Raw genomic sequence first — 24,471 nt, 5'->3', positions numbered from 1 at the left:
CACACTGTTAGCTCAGATAAGGGGCCGTGTGGAAAGACAAAGCACCTTAGGTCAAATGGCATCGTGCTATACGGCTATGCCGCCAGTGTTCTTCCCTTTTTCTTCTATTTTTGTTCCTAAAGGTACAATTATTTCAACATTATTGGTTGATTATTTGTTGTGTGTGATTTGAATACCATAAGCCTTCAAATATCAATAGAGTTAATTAGGTACAGAGACGGCAATGTGCCTTTCCTGTAAACCTGTGTACAGGTCTGTCTAATGATGGCCTAGTAAAATTATTGTTGTGGGTCGCATACGACCAAACTCCTTGGCCGCTCGCCTGGCCGGCGAGAAACTTATTTTTGAATTTTTTGTTCTTTACGATTGTCTTTTGTTTCTTTGCACGTGACTTTTCTTCTTAAACCCAATATTATTAACTAGCTTTTGCCCGCGGCTTTACCCGCGTGAAATTTAGTGTCACAGATCGGCATAAATTATTGCCTATATTATATATTATATATTTTGTATAATATCTGAAAGTGTTGTGAATGCTTATACTAAAACGTTTGTTTTTATTTGTATAGAGAACAATAGTGTCTAGACAAACCTAAAGAGGATTTAGGACGCTATTTGGATCAAATATGTAATTGCTCAATAATGAATAATAAATAAATAAATAAATGTTAATCTGGGTTACAAACAATAATACTGTAAAGTTTCTACAAAATCCGTTCAGTAGTTTTTGCGTGAAAGAGTAACAAACATCCAGACATCCAAACTTTCGTATTTATAATATTAATAGTAGGAAGTAGGATAAGGTAATTAATGCTTTTTACATAATATGATTTTCATTTTACACCATAAAAGCCTTTCAATCAATAATCTCTCGTCTCTCCTAACTGTCAGAACAAATAAACTGACTGGCTTTTCCATCTTTGTAATAAAGTACGTTAATTCATTCTGATAGAACATTGATTGACATAAATAGTCTATTATAACATCGATGGCCTAGCTGTAGTGTGATTCTGACCTTACTTATTTAAATTGATATTTATTGGGTGACCTTTTGGTCTTAAATTCGATTCTTAGTTTAGAGCAATGTTATCAACAGGTTTTTAAGAAATAATGCTAATAAAGAACACGGAATCGGCTAAAAATTTGACCTTATAGCAAAGACTCGAGCCTTGGTAGATTAGCACTTTATTTAATAGGTCAAAGAAAACACGAATACTTAGGTACGTATTTACCGTTTTTGTTATGTGATTCAAATAGATTGAGAATTAAATTGTTATTTCATATTTCAGAACTAGATATAAAGAGCGATAAGGAACCCAATCTTCCGCCTTTTTTGTTCAGGCACTTGCCAACCTTTTTGAGATCGTCGGTCCATCAAGCAGTGAGTCTTTACGTGATAGCTATTTCATGGCTAGATTACTTATTATATTGATATAAATACCTTTTCTTTTATTCTCCCTCCCCTTTTGCAATTGAAGTCCCATTGATACAGTATACATTGTTTACATTGTCTAACTAGACTCCGAAGGGATTAAACTTTTTCCAGCACATCTCTTGGCAGCTTAATAAATTGTGCTAGGACTTTATTTTACTTAAAAACATCTCAACTGACATTTACTCGAATGAAGCAAACTACAAGATACACAGATGTTCAAAATTACACGTTTAAATGACAGTGGCAAAAGAATCTCGTTTCACTTTCGTTCTCACTTAAAGGTCACCAGAACTGCTTTGAGGATTAACACCTACTTACTTAAGAGTCCTCGCAGACTGCAAACTTTTTATCGCCCAATAGTAAGGTCGGCCTCTAATTTGTACATAGGTATTAGGAATCGGTTAATACCAAATTGGGGTAATTTGTTCATACGAATGACAAGAGTTCGTGGATCTTACCTGCCTAGCTCGCACATATTAAGCTGGTATAACTTGTTAAATGCAAGTATTGCTGTATCTTTGAAAAGAGGCTGGTAAAGATAACTGATGCCCGTTTTCACCATCAATCTCTAATTTTAACTGACCCCTATGGTGACACATAATAGGAATTTTGTTTTTAAAGGGGTCACTTAGTAATTAGGAATTGATAATGAAAATGGGCATGAGTTTCTTCCGCCACTTTTTCTCAGCGCCAGCCCATAAGTTGGTATAAGTCATAAGTCCCGAAGTTGGTATGATGGGCAAGCAATTTTTTGGATGTGTAAGTGCTTAGGCCCTTTGCCTAAGTACTGAATAAAAGATTTGGTTTAATACTGATTTCCAGCCTAATTAAGTTATTGCTCGACAAAAATTCTACAGTCTGCGCGGACTTTAGCATTAACAGCGTTGGCTGACATATGCTTGAAGGTCAACCACTGGGCCGCTTCCTCGACACCCACTCAAGCTGGTCACATTTGTGAAGTATGGTGAATTGGGTTGATTACGAGTCATTTATTCATATCAGCTGGGTTATTGATGATAGCAGTTTTTAAAACCAGATTGGTGACGGTAGAGTGGACACGCCACATTATGCTTTTCGTTGAAAAATCGCTTTTATTACAATGACTTTAGAAGTTACAGCTTTGAGCTTGAGATGCCGACGGCTGTACTTAAAGTTACGTACCTATAATTTTTAAAAAACGATACCTTTTTAAGTTCGACTCTGGTCTGTATGTATTTTTTCAAAAACTACTCGACAGATAGACTAATATTTTGGAACACATCTAATGTTTCACATCAATTCCTGGATTAGAAAGGATTTTTTTCGCTATAAAGGTCGCTATATAATTAATTTTACTTCTGACTAACCCACGTCAATTTATTCTGTGTTCTGTGCACTCCAGTTAACAAAGTGTTGTTCCACCAAAGATTTCAGTAGGTAGAATTATAGATTTCAGAGGAGAGACGATCAGAAGGAAAAAATCAAGAAGATCAACTACCAATTTTTACTCAACTTTCCGCACACAACACACTTTTTACCCGACTGCGCCAAAAGAAAGGTTATGTTTTCATTATATATCAATACCAATAAGGATTATAATTGACCGCAACCTCCCTGCCACTCGATACGAGTAAGAATGATACGGTATACGATACTTGATACTTTTATACTAACCACCCGCTGCACGACGGAAGTTATAGTGCGAACGCATCACTTCACAAGGGCATAGATAAATAAGGAAGGGTTAGAAGGAAGGTTCACAAGACAAGACCGTTAGGGTAGCTCACATCGATAATTTGTGCATTACAAATTACAATATCATCTAGATACGCTGGGGCGTGTCAAGTTCCAGCAAACAGACGCACCGTGTACGCGTGTACACATTTACGTTTTTAAAAAGTGACTAATATAGACTTTTTCCCCAAAAGGTAAGTTTTTTTGACACAGTGACTGTATTTAAAGATTTATTAGTCAGGTAAAGCAATGCACTAACAAGAAGTTTTCTTGGAAAATGAGTTATTCGTTAGCTAAAGTATCTTAAACCAAAATCAAATCTAGTGTTCTATCAGCTATTTTTATTGAACCATTATGGAAGAAAAGATTACTTGCAAAAGATAGAAAGTGTAGAACAATTTCGATTGAACATCCCTCACATGAGATGGGTTTTTTGACTGCCATCAGTGAAACCCACTCATTTAAAACCTCGTTAGCAGTCCAACATTTAAATCGCCGCTCTTTGTGTCAAGTACGACTCAATTACGAAACGAATTTCACCCGGCCGCACTCAAGACTCAAGACGTCCTTTGGAACCGGTGTAAGAGCGAAAGTGTTGCATAACGATGAGCTCATGTGACCATACACGGATGCTGTTTATAAAACTTTTTGCATCATGGACCGGAATGAGAGTAGGACGGTCGGATCGGACGGTGTTTTTTTTTAGGGGACTTTAAGAAGGTTTTATGTTCGATTGTTTTATTTTTTACTAGCGGCCGCCCGCGACTTCGTACGCGTGGATCCCGTTTCACCCCCTTCATCTATCTTACGCGGTTTAGATTTTTTCATACAAATGTTTTTTCCCGCTAACTCCCGTTCCCGTTGGAATTTCGCAATATCCTGTTGTAACTAAGCTTTAAGTTTACTAAGGGACCTGCATGCCAAATTTATGCGCCAAGCGTCTAACTTAAGCGGTTTAGATTTTTCATACAAAAGGATTTTCCCGGTAATTCCTGTTCCTGTGGGAATTTCGGGAATTCCTTTCTTAGTGCACCTCTACGGTACCTAAGCTACGTCCCTTATTAAATTTTAAGCGTCTAACTTACGCGGTTTAGATTTTTTCATACAATAATGTTTTTTCCCGCTAACTCCCGTTCCCGTGAGAATTTTGCAATATCCTGTTGTAACTAAGCTTTAAGTTTACTAAGGTACCAAATTGCCAAATTTCAAGCGTCTAACTTAAGCGGTTTAGATTTTTCATACAAAAGGATTTTCCCGCTAATGCCCGTTCCCGTGGGAATTCCTAAGTATCCTATAACCTGCCCAGGAGTATGAAGAATAATTGTACCAAGTTTCGTTAAAATCTGTCGAGTAGTTTTTGTTTCTATAAGGAACATACAGACAGACAGACAGACAGACAGACAGACAGACAGACAAAAAATTTACTGATTGCATTTTTGGCATCAGTATCGATCACTAATCACCCCCTGATAGTTATTTTGAAAATATATTTCATGTACAGAATTGACCTCTCTACAGATTTATTATAAGTATAGATTAGTAAGTTTATTGATTTTTATTGGCCAGTAGAAACGTAAGAATAAATGGCCCTGGTGGAAATTGAACCCGCGACCTTGCAGAAATTGAAATGTTCATCAACGCCTATACAAAACTCTTCATAACAATATCAACCAGGGGGTGCATAATAATGTAGATGAAGTGTACTTATGGTAGAACGAGCTTTCCCAAATGGTCTTAGGTACTACAATCATGCCTTGAAGGAGGCCATGTTTTTGAGAAATGAGAAATAAGGCTCTATAATCGAATTAAGTAGAATTAAGTGCTACCTATTTTTAATTACTTTACCCACTTTCACTTTAAACTTCGAGTAGGTAATTAACTTACTCGTAAGTAGGTTTCAGTTTTGGTTCTTTTTATTTAATTACAAATTCAGTTTATTTTTTACTAGCAGTACTGGCACAATATAATTTTAAGCCTAGTTTTGAAAGTTAGTTCTAAAAACAAAATCCTTTTTAAAAATTTTAAACCGAATGCCATTCATAATTTCATGCGATTCAAAAATGGAATGCCGTTAAAAAGTAAAAGAATGCAGAGGTGAGTAACTCGGCGGATCGCAATAAAAATAGGAATAGTGACGACAAATCGCACAACGGGTACCGTTGGCGGTCGCCGGGCGGACGATGCACCTGCCTTGGGCTATGTTTTGATTAATAAATATTTTAAAAAAGCATAAAATATGAAAAACTGCATGCTGTAAAAACTATAGAAAATTGCGCACAAATTGGTAATTATAAAAATGATTGGAATGAAAAATGGACACCAAGTATTCAAGATATCAACGCTGCATAAAAGGGTAACATTAATACAGACTAAAACTCAAGAATTAAAAGTGAATAACTATGTTCTTTTGTTTATAATATTAAGTGATCGCACATCTGTCCACTTGGAAACAAAATTCAGATCCTGAAGAGAAAATTCGCCAACTGCTTCAAACAATTGATTTTATTGTTTACCCAAGCGCATGTCAAAATGTCCAAGGCTTTATTTTGCCCATGCTCGTTGTTTGTTTTCTTTCCATTGTTTTTAATTTTGTTAATGTAAACCACATCATGAATTTCGTTTGTTTTTCTTACGACATCTCATTTAAGCCTATCAGCGTTGAATCAACTTATTGTGGAAGCACGCGTTAAGTTTCTATTCAATAATCTGCTCCATCTGATTGTCGTTTACGATTATTTTACAATTTCCTTTGCAAAAATTAAATGGAAAAAGAATTAAACGAATTAAGTTATAGCTAACTACGGACGACAGCACATCAAGCTAAACACTTAGACTTATTTATCCCGTTGTAATAAATATGCTGTCGATTATATGTTGTTACAATCCAGTATTCTGGCAGTTGACTGAAATTTTATCCATAGACCATCAATTTAAAAAAAATCTTAAATTATGACTAATTCCACTACTTTACGATATTTTCAATAGATTTCCACTTGTACTGGTGCTTCTCGTGACTTTCACCAGATCGTCAGTCCACTAAGCTTTGCTTATGTTACAACTCACTACGAGTGAGTAGGATGTGTTAGTCCGAAAATACAGATAGGTACATCATTAGGGAATCTTAGTAGAGCATCCTGACTGATTTCAAATTGTAGGAATAAAGTAAAGTATTGACAACTAACTGAGGATAACCCTAACCAATGATTATCTTAGACTGCACGTGTAAAGACTCCAAAAACAGCAGGCGTGGGTGTAGCAGGAGCTTACTGTTTCACAGACTCTCACGCCCGTATTCACAAACAATACTATGAGGTCTCACAGTGTGCGTGGACGCACAGGGTGACACACGAACCAATCACAGTCACCATCTATTCAACGCTGTGCGTTCGATTTGCCGCTTCACTTAAGCAAGCATCGTTTTTGAATACGGACGTCAGACTATCAGTAAGTATCAAGCAAAATTCTTCTAGAATCTTGAGATACGGACATTGTTCGTTAGCTGAATGGTATCTGTACGCCCCACATAATCCCCGGGCATAGCAGCGACCGTTACGGGTCGCCGCGGAAGCGTCGGCGTTCGCGCACCTGGCAGTGCTGCCCTCTTTACTGGCTTGGGACTGAGATAGGGGGAGGTAATTGCCGAAAATATCATTTGGAACCAAAAATCAACAATATTGTAATAACTACACAGTAAAACAATAGCTTTTGCAGTAGTTACACTTCAATTTTTGCGAGAGAAATCGATCGTGTCAGTAAGGATGCAGCCACATGTGATGTTCTAAGGGTCTTTTAATTATTTGAGAATTTTACATATTGACATTGATATTATAAATTATCTGTATTGTATAACTTGTTGGCGCGTTGGACTTTCTGTGAGCCTTCAAGCAGATTATAAATAAATAAATAAATAAATTACTGTGTAAATTGCGATACACGTAGAAGGTGGACCTTGAGGGTTACCTTTTGAAAGTTTTGATTGTGACAGGTTAAGAGAACAGAACAGAGGTAGCTTAAATCAAATCATAATTATAACAGTCTGAAAACAGGCCAACTTTTAAACCTTTTAACAAGAACAATAATGCAACGAAATAACATTATCTACGCTATAAAGGACTACTTCAACATTATATTGATCATGGCAAAGTCCAAAATAAACATTCTCAGTATATCTGAGATACATTACACAATAACGGAAACGTAACGAGAATTCAAATTTAAACCCGTTAACATTAACGTCTTAACAAGATAGTTAAAAACAAACAACCACTAAATCAAAACAAGAGCAAGAATCGTTAGTAAAATTGGTATTGACATTTGCCCACGTTTGCTCGTTGAGGGTTCCCTAGAAATGCTTAATAATAAGTCTTGTAAGTAGAAAATGGATGCACCTAAGCCAGGTAGATAAATGTTTAGGAAGAAAATCATTAGCACAGTTTAAGTTTCCTCTAACTGGTTGCTCGGGTTGAGGTCACAAAAGGTGAATGAATATTTAGCGTTCACGCTTGCACTCTGCTATGTGAAGGCTGTAGTGCAGTCTTTCCCAAAGTGGGCGATAACGCCCCCTTGTGGGCGCTGCAGGCTTAAAGGGGGGCGGTAAGAGACCCAGAAAAAAAAATCGGGACGTTGTGTAGAGGCTTGGGAGGCGTAATTTACTAGGAGGACTCTTAGCCACCGACTGAGCACTCGACACTCGACTACAAATGGGGGCGCTAAAAAGAATTTATTCTCAAAGTGGGCAGTAGACAAAATAAGTTTGGGAACCGCTGCGTAGTGGATTACTTTATCTTTAGCATTGTCTTCTTCCTCAGTCATATTATGTCAATATATTGATTTTGAGAGCCCGGCAAGAGAAAGGTTGTGTATTCGATTCCCACTTTAGGCAAATAGATTTTTTCAAGTTGTTTAAAATTTAATTTGAGATGCGACTCTTTCGCTAGAAAATTTTAATTACTATAATGATTTGGCCCGAACTTGGCTGACCCCAATGGATTACATGTCCTGCTAGGTCTTCCTTTATGCATGCAGCTGGACACAAAATGTATCAAAGTGGGAAGGAGCCCTAGTCAGGATTGGGAGCATCATTCAGATCATTGGGGGAGGCCTGTGTTCAGTTACTAGTGGACGTCCTATGGCTGAGATGATGATGATCTGGTGTTGGTAGTTGCTCAAACTAATGTCATGTTATGTAATGATTTGTCCATAAAATAGAAAATAGCTACTTTTTCCAGAATTTTAGTAGAGGAAGAAGATTCGATTGAGGTTTATTCATATTAACAGTTTCAAGATAACCCATACTATTTCTAGCCTAGGCTATCGCCATAGCCCATAAACTTTGATTAACAGTTAGCAACATTGCTACAGGATTCATTATTAAAATGTTGTGGGGTACAGAATTAATGAAGGCTGTGCCATTCATCTGTATATTGCATGGAGATCGCATACTATAGAAAGTGGGCCGACTATAAATCATACGAGGGGATAGCCACAAGTATTTTGCTGTGAAATCTAAAATATGGAACTATTTTACGGTTGGTTTTAAAGATTTTAAGCAGGAAATAGCTAATAAGTAGCAGTTATTATTGTAGGGTCTACTAATATTTTTAATTGTACCCTGTGATTTATTGAAAGTTTGTATCTGACCGTTGGGATCAGTTGTGATTTAGATCTGGAGAGTTTTCAAATGTTCTTGTTTTTTCATCATTTGTTTTTCCTTCGTTTCACCAAAATTATGTCTACTGGACTAAAGCCTCCACCAAGGATCTCCACAACGACCGGTCTTACGCTGCCCGCATCCAGGTACTTTCCGCGAATTTGTTTTTAATCATTCATTATTATACCCTTAGTCACAACAAATCAAATTATTGACATATAGCGTTCAATATCATTGATGTTAAGATTCTAGCTTGGGTCTTACCAAATCCGTCCTACGGATTGAGTTAAGTACAGCATTGATGTTTTAGGAAGTAGCTAACTTCATTATCAATTTTTTCCAGCTTTGGTCAACTTCTTTATGTCACGTGGCATTTCCTACGACTCTTATAGCGACTTTATTGTCTCTATTAGCTTTATTATTACTACCCCGTGTTTCCTTTCATTGTTTCACCACGAGAACGTCAATACGTTGCGGTTATGACGGTTCGTCTAAGGTTACGTTATATAAATTACCCGATGTATTTACTACGAGAAGAGTGAGAGCTCTATCGAAAGCGACATTAGTATCATGATCTGTTTTATGATTATCATAAAGATTCATATCAGAATGTGTGAGGTTTGCATCGAAATGGTACATTTTCTATCGAGAATTTGCTACGAGTTTCAAAAGTCTTTGTAATATCGAAATGATGTGGAAACCTATCAACATTATTCCTAAATGTGCCCTTTTAGGTCTCTAAAATAATAAGCTTTGTTATCTTCCATAGTCCTTTGATAATAATAAATTGTAAGTATTAGTAGAATCGTCTTCTATCTAGTTCGAATAACTAACTACTAATTCAATTGTTTTTCTTTATTATCATTATAGTTCTTTGTCTCTGTCACTGTTTGTATTTATTACCTATGCTGAACAACAAACAGGTCCATGACCCAAATTTTAATTAGCTACAAGACCGATTCATCTGATTTAAGAAGCAATAAAACCGAAACAACACACGCACAAAATTTAACAACCATTTTAAACCAATTTACAGCTTCACATAAAATTTATTTGAGCGCTCGTTCTGCTACACATAAGATAGCATCGGCCAAAGTATTTATCAGAATAGTCTAGCGAATAACTTTTGATACGACAAAACCTGTCTTGGCGGCGCAAAATTGTAAAACAGAAAGGATTACGTTAACATCCAAAAATATCCGATGACATTACGCTTAAAAGTAAAAACAAAAGTTAATTTTTGTTAAGAAATCAATCAGGTGCTCACCTTGGTTCGCTGTGCAATATTTTGACAGCTGGTGCAAAACAACAAAAGAACAAAAGGGTGCACTGTGAAGATCTGTCACTGATATTCTTTTTTGAACGTCACAGAAACGGGCACTGCTTCCACTGATTCGAAAATTTGAATTTCGTAATTCGAACACCGCGTTTCGTTGTTTTGGTGGCCAGGTCGCGGCAACGTGCGCCTGCGTCGCGGTTCGCGCGGCACTGGCTAGAGTGCCGTCGGCCATTTTCTTGGCGTGGTGGGAGTACCGAAATGGGAAATAAAATGGAAAAGAAGGCTTTGCCGGCACTCTAGTTATTGTGCGAAAGTATGCGAACGGGATAGGGAGGCATTTGAACTTTGAGGGAACGATCGCTGCTAAGCGGGCTGCTGATTAAGTATATTATTATACGCTATTGATGTGATTGTTTCGGTTTTTTATTTATATTCGTATTATTATTTTAATAAGTAAGTACTGTCCTATATTACCTATTAGAATGTAAGTAATTTCCGGCGAATTATTTTCCTCGTAATTTGGATTAAAGATTGATTTTGTATTAAGCTAATTTAACAAGTGCCCTAGGTAGTAGTAGGTAAATAGTAATATTAACCACTTTCAGAAAAGGCTCAAGTATAGAAATAAATAATGATATTTTAATAAGAAATTAATAATAGTATTTTGGAGCGTAACATTGAGTATCTTGTTCTTCATATTCTCATCGCTACCCTACCACTGTAATAGGGTTAGTGTTTTAAAAAATATAAGCTGGTAAAAGTGCTTGCTATCTAAATTCAAACAACCTTTACTTACTTCAAAAAATAAAGTAAACTGCTACAATTAATAAAGTAAAAATAAGTAATAAACATTTGGCTACTTTATGTAGTCGGGTAGTAAAATAAATAATACACACGCAGTTGCCGCCAATTTTACGCGCCATACTACCAACGCCATCTAGTTTAAAAGTTGGAAACCAGAAAATTTCCCAACGCCTGAAATATTACAATAGCAATAGTTCTGCGTTAGTTGAAATTGCTACATTAAAAATATTAGGCGTATGAAACAATACATTATTTCAAGCATTGCTAAGCCGGATCTCCAGTGCGTCTTTTGCGCTACAGAATCAACAAAAACTAGCGGTGTCGCTAGTGTAGATAAAAAAGACATCGTGCTGTTAGAAATTATGCGTAGTTTCGTATGATAAGTAGGTAAGTACTATAATACTAAAATATGGAAAGAATTTTCAGTATCGTTTCAAACTACAAATTTTTTACGTTGTTTTGGATAAATACCCGTATTGGCGAACCACATCTTTTATCTATGTAGGTAATTGAAGATTTACGATGATGGTTCAGCTTAGGCTGAAATATGTTTTTAGTAAGTATAGCCCGACCAGGAACATAAAAACCCTGGCATAGAGGCGCGTCAATTGCATTTGATAGTGCAACACAGAGTACAGTCGTACCTGTGTTAAATTAATAGGCTAACTTTTTGTATCAGGATTACGATTATGATATTTTCATAAATTAACGAAAAAATATTATATTATAGGTAACCTGGTTTAAATAAATTAAATGAAACCATCAATCGAGCTAGTAGGATTTATTTTAATATTCATCACTAATCAAATTCAGAACTTGAATATTGAACTGCAATGTCTGCTCATGCATGAACGCTTCAAACTCGGTACTTCTTTCCCAATTCCATAAAATTCAACACTTACAAAGTGACAAAAAACTTTAAAATAGTAGTTGAAACAAACCACAGCTAATTTTCATAGTGGACTGTACTATACGATAAACATGTCAGTCAATTTGACAACCTTTGTCGGAAACATTATTCAATGAAAATATTGTCCGAACCCTTAGTATTTCTCTTCAACAAATACTTTAACACATTTTGAACCACTTTTCTTTCACGACTTTAAAAAGTTTTTAGCAATTTAATTCACAAAATCAATTGCACACATTTAAAATAAAGTTTGTTTACACTTTGACAGCAATAGACAGTTTAATTATTGACATGCAAGGTGACATGTCAATGAAGTTTTCAGTTACTGTTGCCATTAAAAAAAATTAGTACCATTAGTTTTCCGCAACATGGCGAGGGTTTTTATGTTCCTGGTCGGGCTATATTTGAACTTTTCAGTAAGGTATTAACTGCGTAATGTATAAATAAAACATGATAATTTTGATAAATTTTTACACTATGACTAATTACATACCTTCTTCGCAGATAAAAATATGATGTACTACTTACGTATGAATCGGAGATACTGGTATTGTACAGTTGTAACAACAGATATTATATGTATAAAAACTAGTGATTGGCAAATTTTATCATATAAACTTGATACTCGATTTACCGTTGCAACAAAATAGAGCCGGTAACGGTAACGGTAAAACCGATAGGATGGAAAAAACACCATCGTCAGTAGGTATAAGCTTCAAATTCAAATTTATTTTAATAGTTTTGCATGTCTCATTCTGCTCCTTCTTGTGTCTAAAATACGGGACTATTTCCAGATCTCGTTCCCACCGCTGCAACTCCTGTGTAGCCAGGATCTACAGCTTGACCGCCAATAAAAAGTTTATCCTTAAAAGTTAACTGTCATTGAACCCGCAACGAAATTAATCAGAAGAACATAGGAGTTCGAAGTTAAGGTTCGACTTCCCTCCAGTGCAAAGCGGACAGCGAAATGACAAGAGACAAAACGAAGGTTTGTTTGTGAATATTTTTTCTAGGAAAATAAACATGAGTCAAGTTTTGAACTAAAATCCCAATCACACTTTAAACTTTTTTTTGTTTTTACAGACGCTCTAAGTTTAGCAGTGGGCAGATCAACCTAAACACTGAACCTTATGTTACTTGTAATACGAGCTATTTTACCAACAGAAATTCGCAACAGAAATGTATATCTAATGTGCTGTCGACTTTAGGTACAGTCAGCGTCAAATAGTGACACCCAAAGTGGCCAAAAAGTTGACAACACAACCTTATTCCAATGTAACAAAGACGTGTTGCGAACTTTTTGGCTACTTTTGGGTGTCATGCATGAACTATTTGACGCTGACTGTACATATAACCATTGTTTCTTGGTGACCGTTACATTATCATACGATGACCATTCAAAGAGTTATTTTAACTACATAATTAGGTACTATCTTAAATTCTCGCTAAAGATAGGTTTAAGCGAGTCATTTAACCGCTTAAGATGATCACCGTTAGACCAAAGTTTAAAAGAAGTTCCTGCACTGGGCGACGAAGCATACTGTGACTATCGACTGTTGACATTGGACGTGTGCAAACTTTTGGCGGGAAACCCATTCCAAATTTGAAACGTTTGAAAACTTGACGTTTCTTGTCAACAGCGTATTATTTTTTTGTGAAAAAATGGGTCCGATTTATTTTTTTTGTGGTCAGTTGATTGTGGCCAGTATATTTGCAGTGTCAAATGCAATGTACAGCAGTAAAGCTCTGGAAGGATACCCTTCAGGATATTTGGGAGATTGTAAGTACCTATTTAAAAATAGAATAATTAATAACTGAAAATAATAACTTCCTGGCACGACCACGCCGAAATAAGCGTTGTTCTGGGGACTTGAAAACGGTATTAAAATGACAAAAATCGGCCCACCTACGTTTTACAGGAAAACTCGTTTCTACTGACACAATCATGGTGCCCCAACAATATTGGTGTTATTTGAAAGCCCTATAAATATCCTTAAAGAAAAACACATTTAATTTCTTAATAAACGATTATAAAATAACGATTAACACATTACAATAAATGTGACTTGAAAAAAGACCTCACTTTGGGCTCACCTCTGGGATCAATTAGACCAATTTTTATGGTTATAAAACCAAATAATGATCTCACGTGTCTCTTTAACAGATGTATAGTGATTAATCCCAACTTAACAGTTTTATAGCCATAAAAGTTGGCTCAAGCGTAACTACCTATTTTTTGAAGAAGTGACTCTAGATTCTTCTACAGACACATTTTTGGGGTAAAAACCTTTCGTTTAATGAAATGAAGTTTAGAACTAGGCTTTTAAATGGTGCCAATATTGGTGGGAAGTGGGGGATGCATACGTTTGAAAGTGCTTGTCGTGGGAGGGTCGATTTTTGTGATGACCAGTGTATATAGAATATTTACTACTTAAATCTAGATATGTAGTAGGAAATTTCAAAATACAGTGAATCCCCGGTAAACCGGCCTACTCATCCGGCACCCCCTCTGTAATCCGACTTTTTCAGTAATCTTTGATTTGTAATTTGTCGGATTACCTATTTTTCTTCGAAAAGTCTCCAGAATAACGCGAATTTCAGCATGATCATGCCAGGAAATTATTCATTCCAGCACGACTGCTGTATCCCTAACGATCTAGATAGAAGGAAATTCCAAAATAGATAAAATAATACACATTCAAAGCTATTTCATACCGTTTTAAAATACAAGACGGCTTTTATGCTATATACGACCGTTCGTGATCTAGTAGGTAGAAAATTTTAAAACTGTGGTAAGTATAAAATAAAAAACAGACTAAAAAAGTGCACTAAAAAGTAGAAAATAATAATGTTATTTATTTATTAGGACTCGTATACAGGGTGTTAGGTAAATGGGTATATGAGCCATGGGTATATGAATTTTTTTAATTTTCATACAAAATATTTTTTATAAAATCCGATTTGTATGAAAATTAAAATAATTAAAATGAAGATATCGATTTTCTGACTTCACCATACCATTTATATGACCATGTTAACATGGGCTAGTGTCGGCTCATATACCCATTTACCTAACACCCTGTAGGTTTGTACTACTCGATTGATATTCTTGGAGTCGGTGCCAGCCCGCCAAGTGCCAAGCTCAAGAAGTGTTCAAAACTGAAACTGACTGAATTAATTTTTGACCGGGATGGTTTTTTTTTCATCGTCCACCCCATCGTGTTGGGTGTCGTTGAATAAGGTCCTTTAAAATGACTTTGGGATTGTTAAGACTAATCTTCGATTTAATGTTAAAGTGCTAATTTTTGTTCGAATAGGGGGCTAAAAGCTTGAAAAATCTTTAATAGTGCTTTTCATGAACTTTTAAGGAAAACTATATCTAATGGTTAAGATAGATCAGTTAGTTGCACGACACGCACTCGGCTATTTTTTAAGCTGGTTAAAAATAATAAAAAAACAAGCTAATTTATACCGCATAAGAATATAAATTAAGTCGTAATGAAAAGCCTTGGGGGAGACCTTTGTCCAGCAGTGGACGTCATTTGGCTGAAACGAGCGAATAATACAGAAATTATAAATAGAAGATATAACGCATAACACAAGCATATTATTATTAACTGCTTACTTTGGGGATAGATAGCGCTGTGTGAATTTGTCTAAAGATAATATTTATTTAGAAAAAACAAATCTAGGTACACTGTCGTGTCAGGAAGAAAATATTCTTAATTTTATGTCAATGTCGTTGACTCGGGTATATACAGAAGGACTGTTGAATAAACATGTCGATACATTAGGTAACATATACCTACTTCCTTTTTAGAAGAGACAATAGCAAGCGTACATGCCAAATTATGAAGGATTATTTTCTTTCAACTCATTACTCAACTCACTACTAAAACTAGTAAATATATGGCTTATAATTACTGAATTACAAAACAATAATTTGAAGTAATTGACCCCAGCAATACCACTCTGCGTTTTCCTCGACGACATCTTAAAGGTAGCAGGAAGGCGCTGGACGCAGGCCGCTACCAACCGGGCAGCATGGAAAGCATTGGGGAGGCCTATGTTCAGCAGTGGACGTCCTATGGCTGAGATGATGATGATGATGAATACCACTCTACACTGGGGTAGAAAAGTTCTGGAGTAGCGACCACGGGCTGGAAGCGACCACGAACTGGAAAACTTAGTAGGCAGGCCTTTCACTCGGTAGACTGACGATCTGATGAAGGTCGCGGAAAGAACCTGAATGCGGGCAGCGCTGGATCGGTAGTTTTGGAAATCCGCGGGAGCGGCCTTTGTCTAGCAAAGAAAGTTATTTGATTGAAATGAACGAACGAATATTAAAGGATCTGTCACATTGGATGCAATCTGCGGTCAGCGGTCAGGTCATGTATGAACATTGTAGATCTCTACAACAGTTTGTATTGAACAAACAACGCAAACTGCACCACTGTCAAATTGCCTTGTCACGACCGCTGACAGATTCTACCTGGACCGCTGACCGACAACATCTTTACTAATTCTATACTATTCTATACTAATCTATACTTAATATTATAAATGAGTATTTCTCAAAAAAAATGTACGTAACGAAATAGTAAGGCCATAAGGCTTGTTATACATTGGCGAAATATTGTGAATGCTCTTCATTTATTCAATTCGAAATATTTGTAAGTATGCACCCAAATACGGGGTAATATTAAGGGGTTAGAAATAAAATAAGGGAGTAATCATTCATACTATTTTGATAAAATTATTTTTGTTCCATCATGTTTATCCATTTTGAGTCGTTCTCTGTAAGCTTTTTGCCTTTCGGCATTGGTTTTTGGCGGCATTCCTAAAAAAACAAAAGAAGTAATCACATAAAAACGTAATCTAAATGATTTGATAATTTTTTGCTGGTGGCACTTCTGTAAAGCAGATAGTATCCAATCCTTTTGTTATTAACGCTCTATATTTTTTGAAATAAATTAAGTAGTGAATATTACTATGCTTAGTCAGGTAATAACAGTATACACTCAGCATTATGTTGTACTTTTTCGTAACGTAACGAAATTCGTAAAAAACGTAACGAAATATTAGACAAAATGAGATCAGAAACAAGTATTTTTTTGATAAAATTTGTTACAGCAAATATAAAAGCTTACTAAATGTTCGTACCACACGTATTACAAAAAATGGTTAAATGAAGACTTACCGTTCTATATAAAATCGCTGATTTTACTGCCTGTTACGAAAAAGTAATCCCACAAAACACACACGTTTTCACTAATTTTCGCGATAGATGTTATGGCGGAGACGTCAGGCCAACAGCCATTCAGAGTGCAGCTATTGTTGTCCGTGTAAAATAAATACGGAATTGTTCAGAAACCATGGGAAAGTAGAAATAAATCGTAACTAAAGAGTAAATAACGAAATAGTAAATGAGAGCGACTCATTTTGTTTTTTTGCTTTAAATTGCCAATTCATTATGACACCCCATAGAAAATCAATTTGATACAGAAACTGCGATTACTGTAGAACGATAATACAAAGAAATTTACAATAATTTAGTTACGTATCGCATTTTATGAAACAAAAACACATGAAAAAGCTAGGGTGGCAAACAGATTTTTGTATGAAAGGTAAAAAAGGACTATTTTTAAAATATCTAAATATTTGGTAATAAGTAGGATTATAGCTATAATTCTTCGTTATCTTAAAGATTAATATTCATCCTTCAAAATTGTGTGTGTGTTTTTTTTGTGTGATGATTTATAAATATAAAACTTTTGAACTGTTTCAAAGCACACTTTTTTTTTTCAAAATGTACATTTTTTTTGAGAAATACTCAAATGCGAAAGTAACTCTGTCTGTCTGTCTGTCTCGCTTTCACGCCTAAACCACTGAACCGATTTTGATGAAATTTGGCAGAGATATAGTTTGAGTCTCAGGAAAGGACACAGGATAGTTTTAATCCCGGTTTTGAAACAAGGACGAGCGCGATAAAGTTTTTCTGTGACAGACGAAATTTCACGCGGGCGAACTTTGACCTGACAGTAGAATGCAAAACACATCCAGTGTGGAAAATCCTTTAGTGACAACTTCTTTAAAACAACTGAAAATCAATTAGTTGGTTTTCGCTGCTAAATAGTCAACTGGTGACATCATAATATCTTTTTGCCATACAAAATCTAATGAGCTCATAAAAAGTAGTTGAGTCAACCACCCTGAGGTATTTATTAACAAAAAATAAAATAAGTCACGTTGTCAAATACAGTTATAGTGGGCGGTCACAGTATCCGTTGCAGAAAAACCCTGAAATTCCTATGTAAATGCATTGGTAGCTTATTTGAAACTTGAAAATATTGAAGTAGAGTTTCATCATCATCATCATCATCATCTCAGCCATAGGACGTCCACTGCTGAATATAGGCCTCCCCCAATGCTTTCCATGTTACCCGGTTGGTCCACCCACAAGGTGGACCGACGGCATCATAAAGGTAGCAGGAAAGCGCTCGACGCAGGCCGATGTAGAGTTTGTTTCAGCCAAATAATGACGTCCATTGCTGGACAAAGAACTCCCCCAAGGTTTTCCACAACAAACGGACCTGCGCTGTCCGCATCCAGTAAACAAACAAAGTAAAAAGAGAATATTTTAGGTCGAATCTCCTTTCAAGTTAACCTTAAAAGTCTTATCAAATTTTTAGCATTTTACAGACGAAAATTAACACCAACTATTGCACTTGTCCTTAGCACCTGATGACGAGTAATTTTTAGAATATAGCGCGATAGTGACTCGAAATAATTAAAGTTTTATGATATTGTAGTTACAATAACACAGTAACTTGGAAGTACACCGAGGCGAAAATTTATTATTTTTGCAAATTACCCCCCTAGTGCGCCACCCTAAAATAAAGTCGTAGAGCTTTGATTTTTAATGTGAATAAAGCTTTTACATACGGTCAACGATTGATCATACCTACAGGAGAATGAAAATTTGAAAATTCTGTGTTCTTCGAAACAGCGTCTTTCGAGACTACGTCATTGGAGTCCATGCTTTCAAAACTATGAGGCAGTGGAAGAAAAATTCGTTCAGCGTTCATCGCTACAGCGGCATTCGAAATTACGTAGGGGACCCCTTGTACCTACGTATCGTTTACGTGCAAACGAGAATCCATCTTACGTCTTTAAATTTAACCTTCCTAACCTAAAATTAGTAGGTATTTATTTGTCAAGAAAAAACAAGCAAGTTTATTTACTTATTCATTGTTTTTTATGTTTGTCTTGTTTGACAAATTCACACTTCCCCCCGTTTGACATGACGTATTTATTTATCTAGTCATGTTTTAATATTTTCTCAAATATTGGAAGGTGTCTAGCCATGTATGCCTTTTTTTCTTGGTCGCTTATCAGTTTTGTACACAGATGGTCTACTATGACGTACGTCTTTACTAATTGAAGCTAAAGGATTTTTAAGTGTATACGTATAGTCTAGCAGCATCAAAATAAATAGCATACCTAGATATTTGAATATTGTTTTTAGCATCATCATGATAAATAATGTTAATGGTAATAATTTGCAATCACATGTTTTCGATTGTGGAGGGTTCATGACAATTAAAATTTTTGTCACATCGTTCGCAGTATGGAGTTTCATACAAAGAATACTGACCGCCTCGAGTTGATACGGTTACGATCCCTCCTTGCGACGTCCATAATAATATGATCAATTTCATCAACAAACGTTTTAACTAACCTAGGTCCGTTTTACACTGCAAGCGGAGCGAGGCGAGCTCATCAATGACTATGTTTACCTCGCAATACAAAAACACATAATGTAACTTATTAATAAACGTCGCGTTTTGAGCCGTGTCTTACTATTTTACTTATAATATATCTGTTTCCACCAACAAAAAGTCGAGAAAATAAAAAAGAGGGCAAAAATCAATATTCAATACCAACCAAACTCTTTCTCGGTGGAAATTCAATCCTATTTCCATCGTTCCTATAGTGATTGAAAACGGGGTTTAAAAAACTGTAATTGCCATGGCAACTAATATTCTTTAAAAACATAGCTCTGTCTGAACCTATCTTAGAGGGTCACGCTCTTAACTTTTTTTTCATTAGTTATGCAAATGAATATCTTTTTTTAAACATGATTATTAAACATTAAAAAGAATACAAAGTTTTACACAATATAAAATAGCTGTCTTCAAACAATCTGCTGCCATGCTAAATTGCTCTACACTTAATCTTTCGTTTATCTTAAAACTCAGCCTTTTTATAAATAGGCATCTAGGCAGTGCCTTCCTGCTATCAATATGAGTAAAAACTCATAAAGATAGCAGGAAGGTGCTTGATGCAGGCCGCTACCAACCGGCCATTGTGGAAATCATCAAGGGAGGCCTATATTCAGCAGTGGACATCCTATGGCTGAATTGATGATGATTATAATCAGGGTTCGAGGATATATATCAAGGGATATATATCTTGATATATATCTAGTATTATACTGCAGCGCTTCGGGGATGTTTGCTGAGTGGCGCGTCGACTGTTTCTATACGACGCTACGGAAACGGTGCGCATCCCTAGTGCGCAGGGTCCGGGGCAGCCCCAACATCATCTTAAACGCGCTCTCCGCAAGATTTGACTGTCAGTACATTAATCATTGCTCTATGATTAATGTACTGACTAACGAACAAATAGCAAAATGCAAAAATTGACTTGTTTGAATTGTTTGAATTTAATTTAATGTGAATTGAAATGAAATTTAAATATTTTATTATTATTATAATTATTAACTGTAACCTTAAACCTATGACTGTGTGTTGAAATAAATGAATTATTATTATTATTATTATTATATATCCGATATATATCAAGCCGGTTTTGATGATATATAATTATTATCAATTTTTAAAATTTGTAACTGTATTTGTATTTTTTGACATAAGATTTTTGTTTTTTAGTTGATTTTGCCGTATTCAAAAGAAGATTTTATGTTTTTGCTTTATTTGTCTGATTTTAAGTTTTAAAAACATTAAAAACATGTTTATGTAACACATATGCAATGGTATTCATAAATAATACAATAAAATAATAGTATGGCTTTCATACAAATTTGATATATATCAAAGTTGATATATATCGGATATATATCATAAATATCCGATATTTTGATATTTATAATAAATATCGGATATTTTCGAACCCTGATTATAATCTACCTTCACCCAGTGTCTAAGTAGCTCAGTTGGAAGAGCAGTCGCATGGCAAGCGAAAGGTCAAGGGTTCGATTCGAATTTTCTAAAAAGATCATATACAACTACTTCCAGATTCCCGCCTTAGGCAGTTCGAATTTTTCAAGTTGTTTGTTTAAAACTAGCGGCCGCCCGCGACTATCCCGTTTTACCCCCTTAGGGATGGAGCTTCGTAAAATCCTTTCTTAGCGGATGCCTACGTCATCATAACCTCTACCTGCATGCCAAATTTCAGCCCGATCCGTCCAGTGGTTTGGGCTGTGCATTGATAGATCACTATGTCAGTCAGTCAGTCAGTCACCTTTGAGTTATATATTTAGCTGATCTACTTTTTATTGTAAAGAACTCAATTATTAACAATTACATTGTACATTTCAGGTCCAACAAACAAAACAGTATCGATACCAAAGAAAGATCTCGATCACCTCCTCTTCGTAGTAAATGGAGCAAAATCTTCTAAAAAGGTCATATACAACTACTTCCAGACTGATCTTTTGGCGAAAAGCCCTCATATGGACTGGACTAAGAAGACCATCATCTACGCGGGTGGATATGTAAGCAGCCCCTTGCTGGATGGAAGAGCCATAGATAGGCATTACAAAGATTTAGGATATAATGTATGGGTGCTGGATTCCCTTTATTTCCACGTCGGAATATATCCTACGTGAGTATTAATTTGGTAATTTTATAGGCGGATGAATGGTGAAATAGATGAGGAATGACGGTGGAATAGATTTACACATTTCATTGTCTCAGCCAAAAGTGAATACACATAATTGAAGCTAACGCCTTAAAAAAAATTTCACTTTCTATAAGGAAAACAATACTACACAACATAATATTAGGTACCTTCCTAATGTTTTGGGTAAAGCATTTAGTTAGGTAATGCTTTTTTTAATTTGCTCAAAAAATTTCACCTACAGACAGCATCAAGGTTACATTGTGGTTCTTATATAAGTAGTTGTATTACTTTTGTATTGTAGGTAATAAATAATAATAATAAATAATGATAGGCTTTTCAAGAAATTTCCCTATATGTTTCCAATTGATAGGCGTTCAAATCTTAATTGAATTGATAACCGTCAAGCCTAGAATGTATCGAATAACTTTAATTTGTTGCAGTATTGCGCTAGCGATCCGCGACGTGGCAGCCTACATAGCAGAAGTGATGGCGGATATGACCGCAAGAGGGCTCTTGGACCCAACCAAGACGGAACTCCTCGGAATCAGCCTTGGAGCCCACATCGTCGGCTATATAGGCAAGGCATACTACCAGTTAACTGGCACAAAGGTCAGCAGGATCACCGGTCTCGATCCTTCTGGGCCATGCTTCAGAAACGCGGACCCTGAATATAGGCTGGACGAATCTGACGCGGATTTCGTGGATACAGTTCTGACCAATATTGACGGGTACGGCATGGCCGCTCCGATCGGCCATGTTAATTTCTATGTCAATGGGGGCGAGTACCAAGTAGCTGACCTAACCTACTTCCCATGCAACGTATTGTGCAGCCACATCAAATCGTTCCTAATATGGATGGCTGCGTTAGAGAACCCGAAAGGATTCATAGCTATGAAATGTGACTCAGTTCAGCAGGCCAGGTTCAGAGATTGCTATGAAAATGTGCCTCAAGTAACAAATGTTTTAGGACTTAACGTGGACAAGTCGAAACCGGGAATTTACTACCTTTCAACGACTAATGCCTTTCCATATTATTTGGGAAAGAAAGGGTTGAAGCGGGAAAACGATTATGTTAAGAAATTGTTGAGAAGTCTTTTTAGAGGACTGTAATTAGCAACAAATGAATTAAACGTAGGATTTTTTGTTTTGATTCAGTTTTGGGCTGATACTGTGTAGGTTTGTTGTCGACACGACAAGAAGGAGAAGCAAAACAAATAAAATTTAATTTTAATTAAAAAATTAGGTACTACAATGTTTTCTATGAAAATGAAGAAATAGGCAAAGAATAATTTACTTCACTAACATTATTATTGTGTACTTACTATTTTAAGTAGACAATTGCTTTTTTCTATTCTAGCAAGAGTAGCAAAATGGCGAATATTTTATTGTGATAATAATTTATTGGGTTATTCATAATACATAAGTCATCAGATGCGGTTATGTTATTGAGTGATACTAGCGAAAACCTATTTTTTCTTTATTGGTTCAACAATTGAAAAGAAATATTATGACTGGTTTTTTATGTAAAGCTATTTATTGTATACAGGGTGTTAGGGTAAGGCTTAGCCTTTAAACTGAATGGATTGGTAATAAATGAATTTAACTGTGTATAAAAAAGTTTTGTTTATTTAGTCAAAGGTGTGTAGTTCGACTAACATCTAATTTATGTGTATTAAGGGGAGACTGGGTACGGTTGAAACAATTTTGCTTTTATTGTCTATAATTTTGTTGTTTAATAACCAAGTGACGATTACGATACGTGAAATTGAAATTTGAAGTTTGAGCTATGATATGGCTGTATCATTATAGTTCCCGGGTTACTATTTTTAGAAATATACGAAATTAAAAAAAAAAAGAAATTTTGTTTCAACATTTTGTTTGAAACAGCGATTGGGGTCTGTTGAAATACATACAAATAAAACAATAATTACTAATAAAACGTGTTTTATTTATCATTAATACTACGAATGTTAAAATTATGGTACCACATGACGACATTAATCAGTCAAGTATTTAATATTTCTAAAACATTAATTAGCCTTTGATAAGTAGTAAACATTTAAAAAAATAATACAAAACATGATAAAATAAATTATATTTCCAAATCTAATAAACATTGATAATAAAATAATATTAACATTCTGAATAAAGTTAACGAAAATCTTTTTTTTTTTCAAACCATATTTTTCTGCCACTTTCCGCAGTGAATCTCCAGCTTTTACCCCCTCTTATATGCTTTACCAAGTCAATTTCCTCCCTGGAAATCTTCCTTACCCAAACTGTGCCCAAACTCTCGGCATCTACAAAAAATAAACATTAATACATTTTCTGTTTCAACCGTACTCAAAAAAAAATGTTTCAACCGTCCCCAGCCCCACTTTTGGTAAAAAATGCTTTATAGTTTCGACACTAATAATCACACATTCAAAATAGTTACTGTCCCTTATTCTACAAGCTTCATTATAATCGCAAACGCACACTCGATACATTCACATAAAAAGAACAGGTAGTATAAGCGTTAATGTCTGAAGAAAAATACTTTGGGTAGTAAAAAACAAAATGGTGTTTTATACACAACGTCAACGCGTTAGGAAGTTATTAGGCACTAAATTCGTGTTCGGACCTGTCGTCCGCTTCTTTTTCCCCTAGGACCCCTCACTCCCCGTGGAACCGTTTACGAGATATTTCCCTCTGGACACGTGGTCCGACTGCTTTGTCCGACTAATCGGACCACGTGAACTTTTTTTTCCTGTTGG

At 35.7% G+C, this 24,471-nt stretch overlaps 1 protein-coding gene and 1 long non-coding RNA gene across 2 annotated transcripts in view; one reads left to right on the top strand and one right to left on the bottom strand.

The window, feature by feature from the left end:
• The window catches only part of LOC135077744 (uncharacterized), a 144,515-nt gene extending 134,238 nt beyond the window's left edge, over window positions 1-10,277 (bottom strand). Inside the window, exon 1 of the long non-coding RNA XR_010258497.1 lies at window positions 10,063-10,277. This is a non-coding gene — a long non-coding RNA (uncharacterized LOC135077744). The remainder of the gene's footprint in view (window positions 1-10,062) is intronic.
• Window positions 10,278-13,319: 3,042 nt separating this feature from the next.
• Window positions 13,320-23,654, top strand: LOC135077210 (lipase member H-A-like). Its single transcript, XM_063971755.1, has 3 exons — window positions 13,320-13,568; window positions 21,412-21,697; window positions 22,156-23,654. Exons 1-3 carry the CDS (start codon window positions 13,451-13,453, stop codon window positions 22,823-22,825), a joined length of 1,074 nt encoding a protein of 357 aa, XP_063827825.1. The 5' UTR covers window positions 13,320-13,450; the 3' UTR covers window positions 22,826-23,654.
• Window positions 23,655-24,471: the final 817 nt, after the last annotated feature.

Source organism: Ostrinia nubilalis, chromosome 13, assembly GCF_963855985.1.
Source record: "Ostrinia nubilalis chromosome 13, ilOstNubi1.1, whole genome shotgun sequence".
NCBI classification, from domain to species: Eukaryota; Metazoa; Arthropoda; class Insecta; order Lepidoptera; family Crambidae; genus Ostrinia; species Ostrinia nubilalis.
The sequence above is the reverse complement of the archived record's forward strand: the minus strand, read 5'-3'. Positions and strand labels throughout refer to the sequence as shown.

Coding starts and splice junctions, on each gene's coding strand:
- LOC135077210 (XM_063971755.1), top strand. CDS start 13,451: ATGGGTCCGATTTATTTTTTTTGTGGTCAGTTGATTGTGGCCAGTATA. Junction 13,569..21,411: donor TTCAGGATATTTGGGAGATT/GTAAGTACCTAT, acceptor TGTACATTTCAG/GTCCAACAAACAAAACAGTA. Junction 21,698..22,155: donor CACGTCGGAATATATCCTAC/GTGAGTATTAAT, acceptor AATTTGTTGCAG/TATTGCGCTAGCGATCCGCG.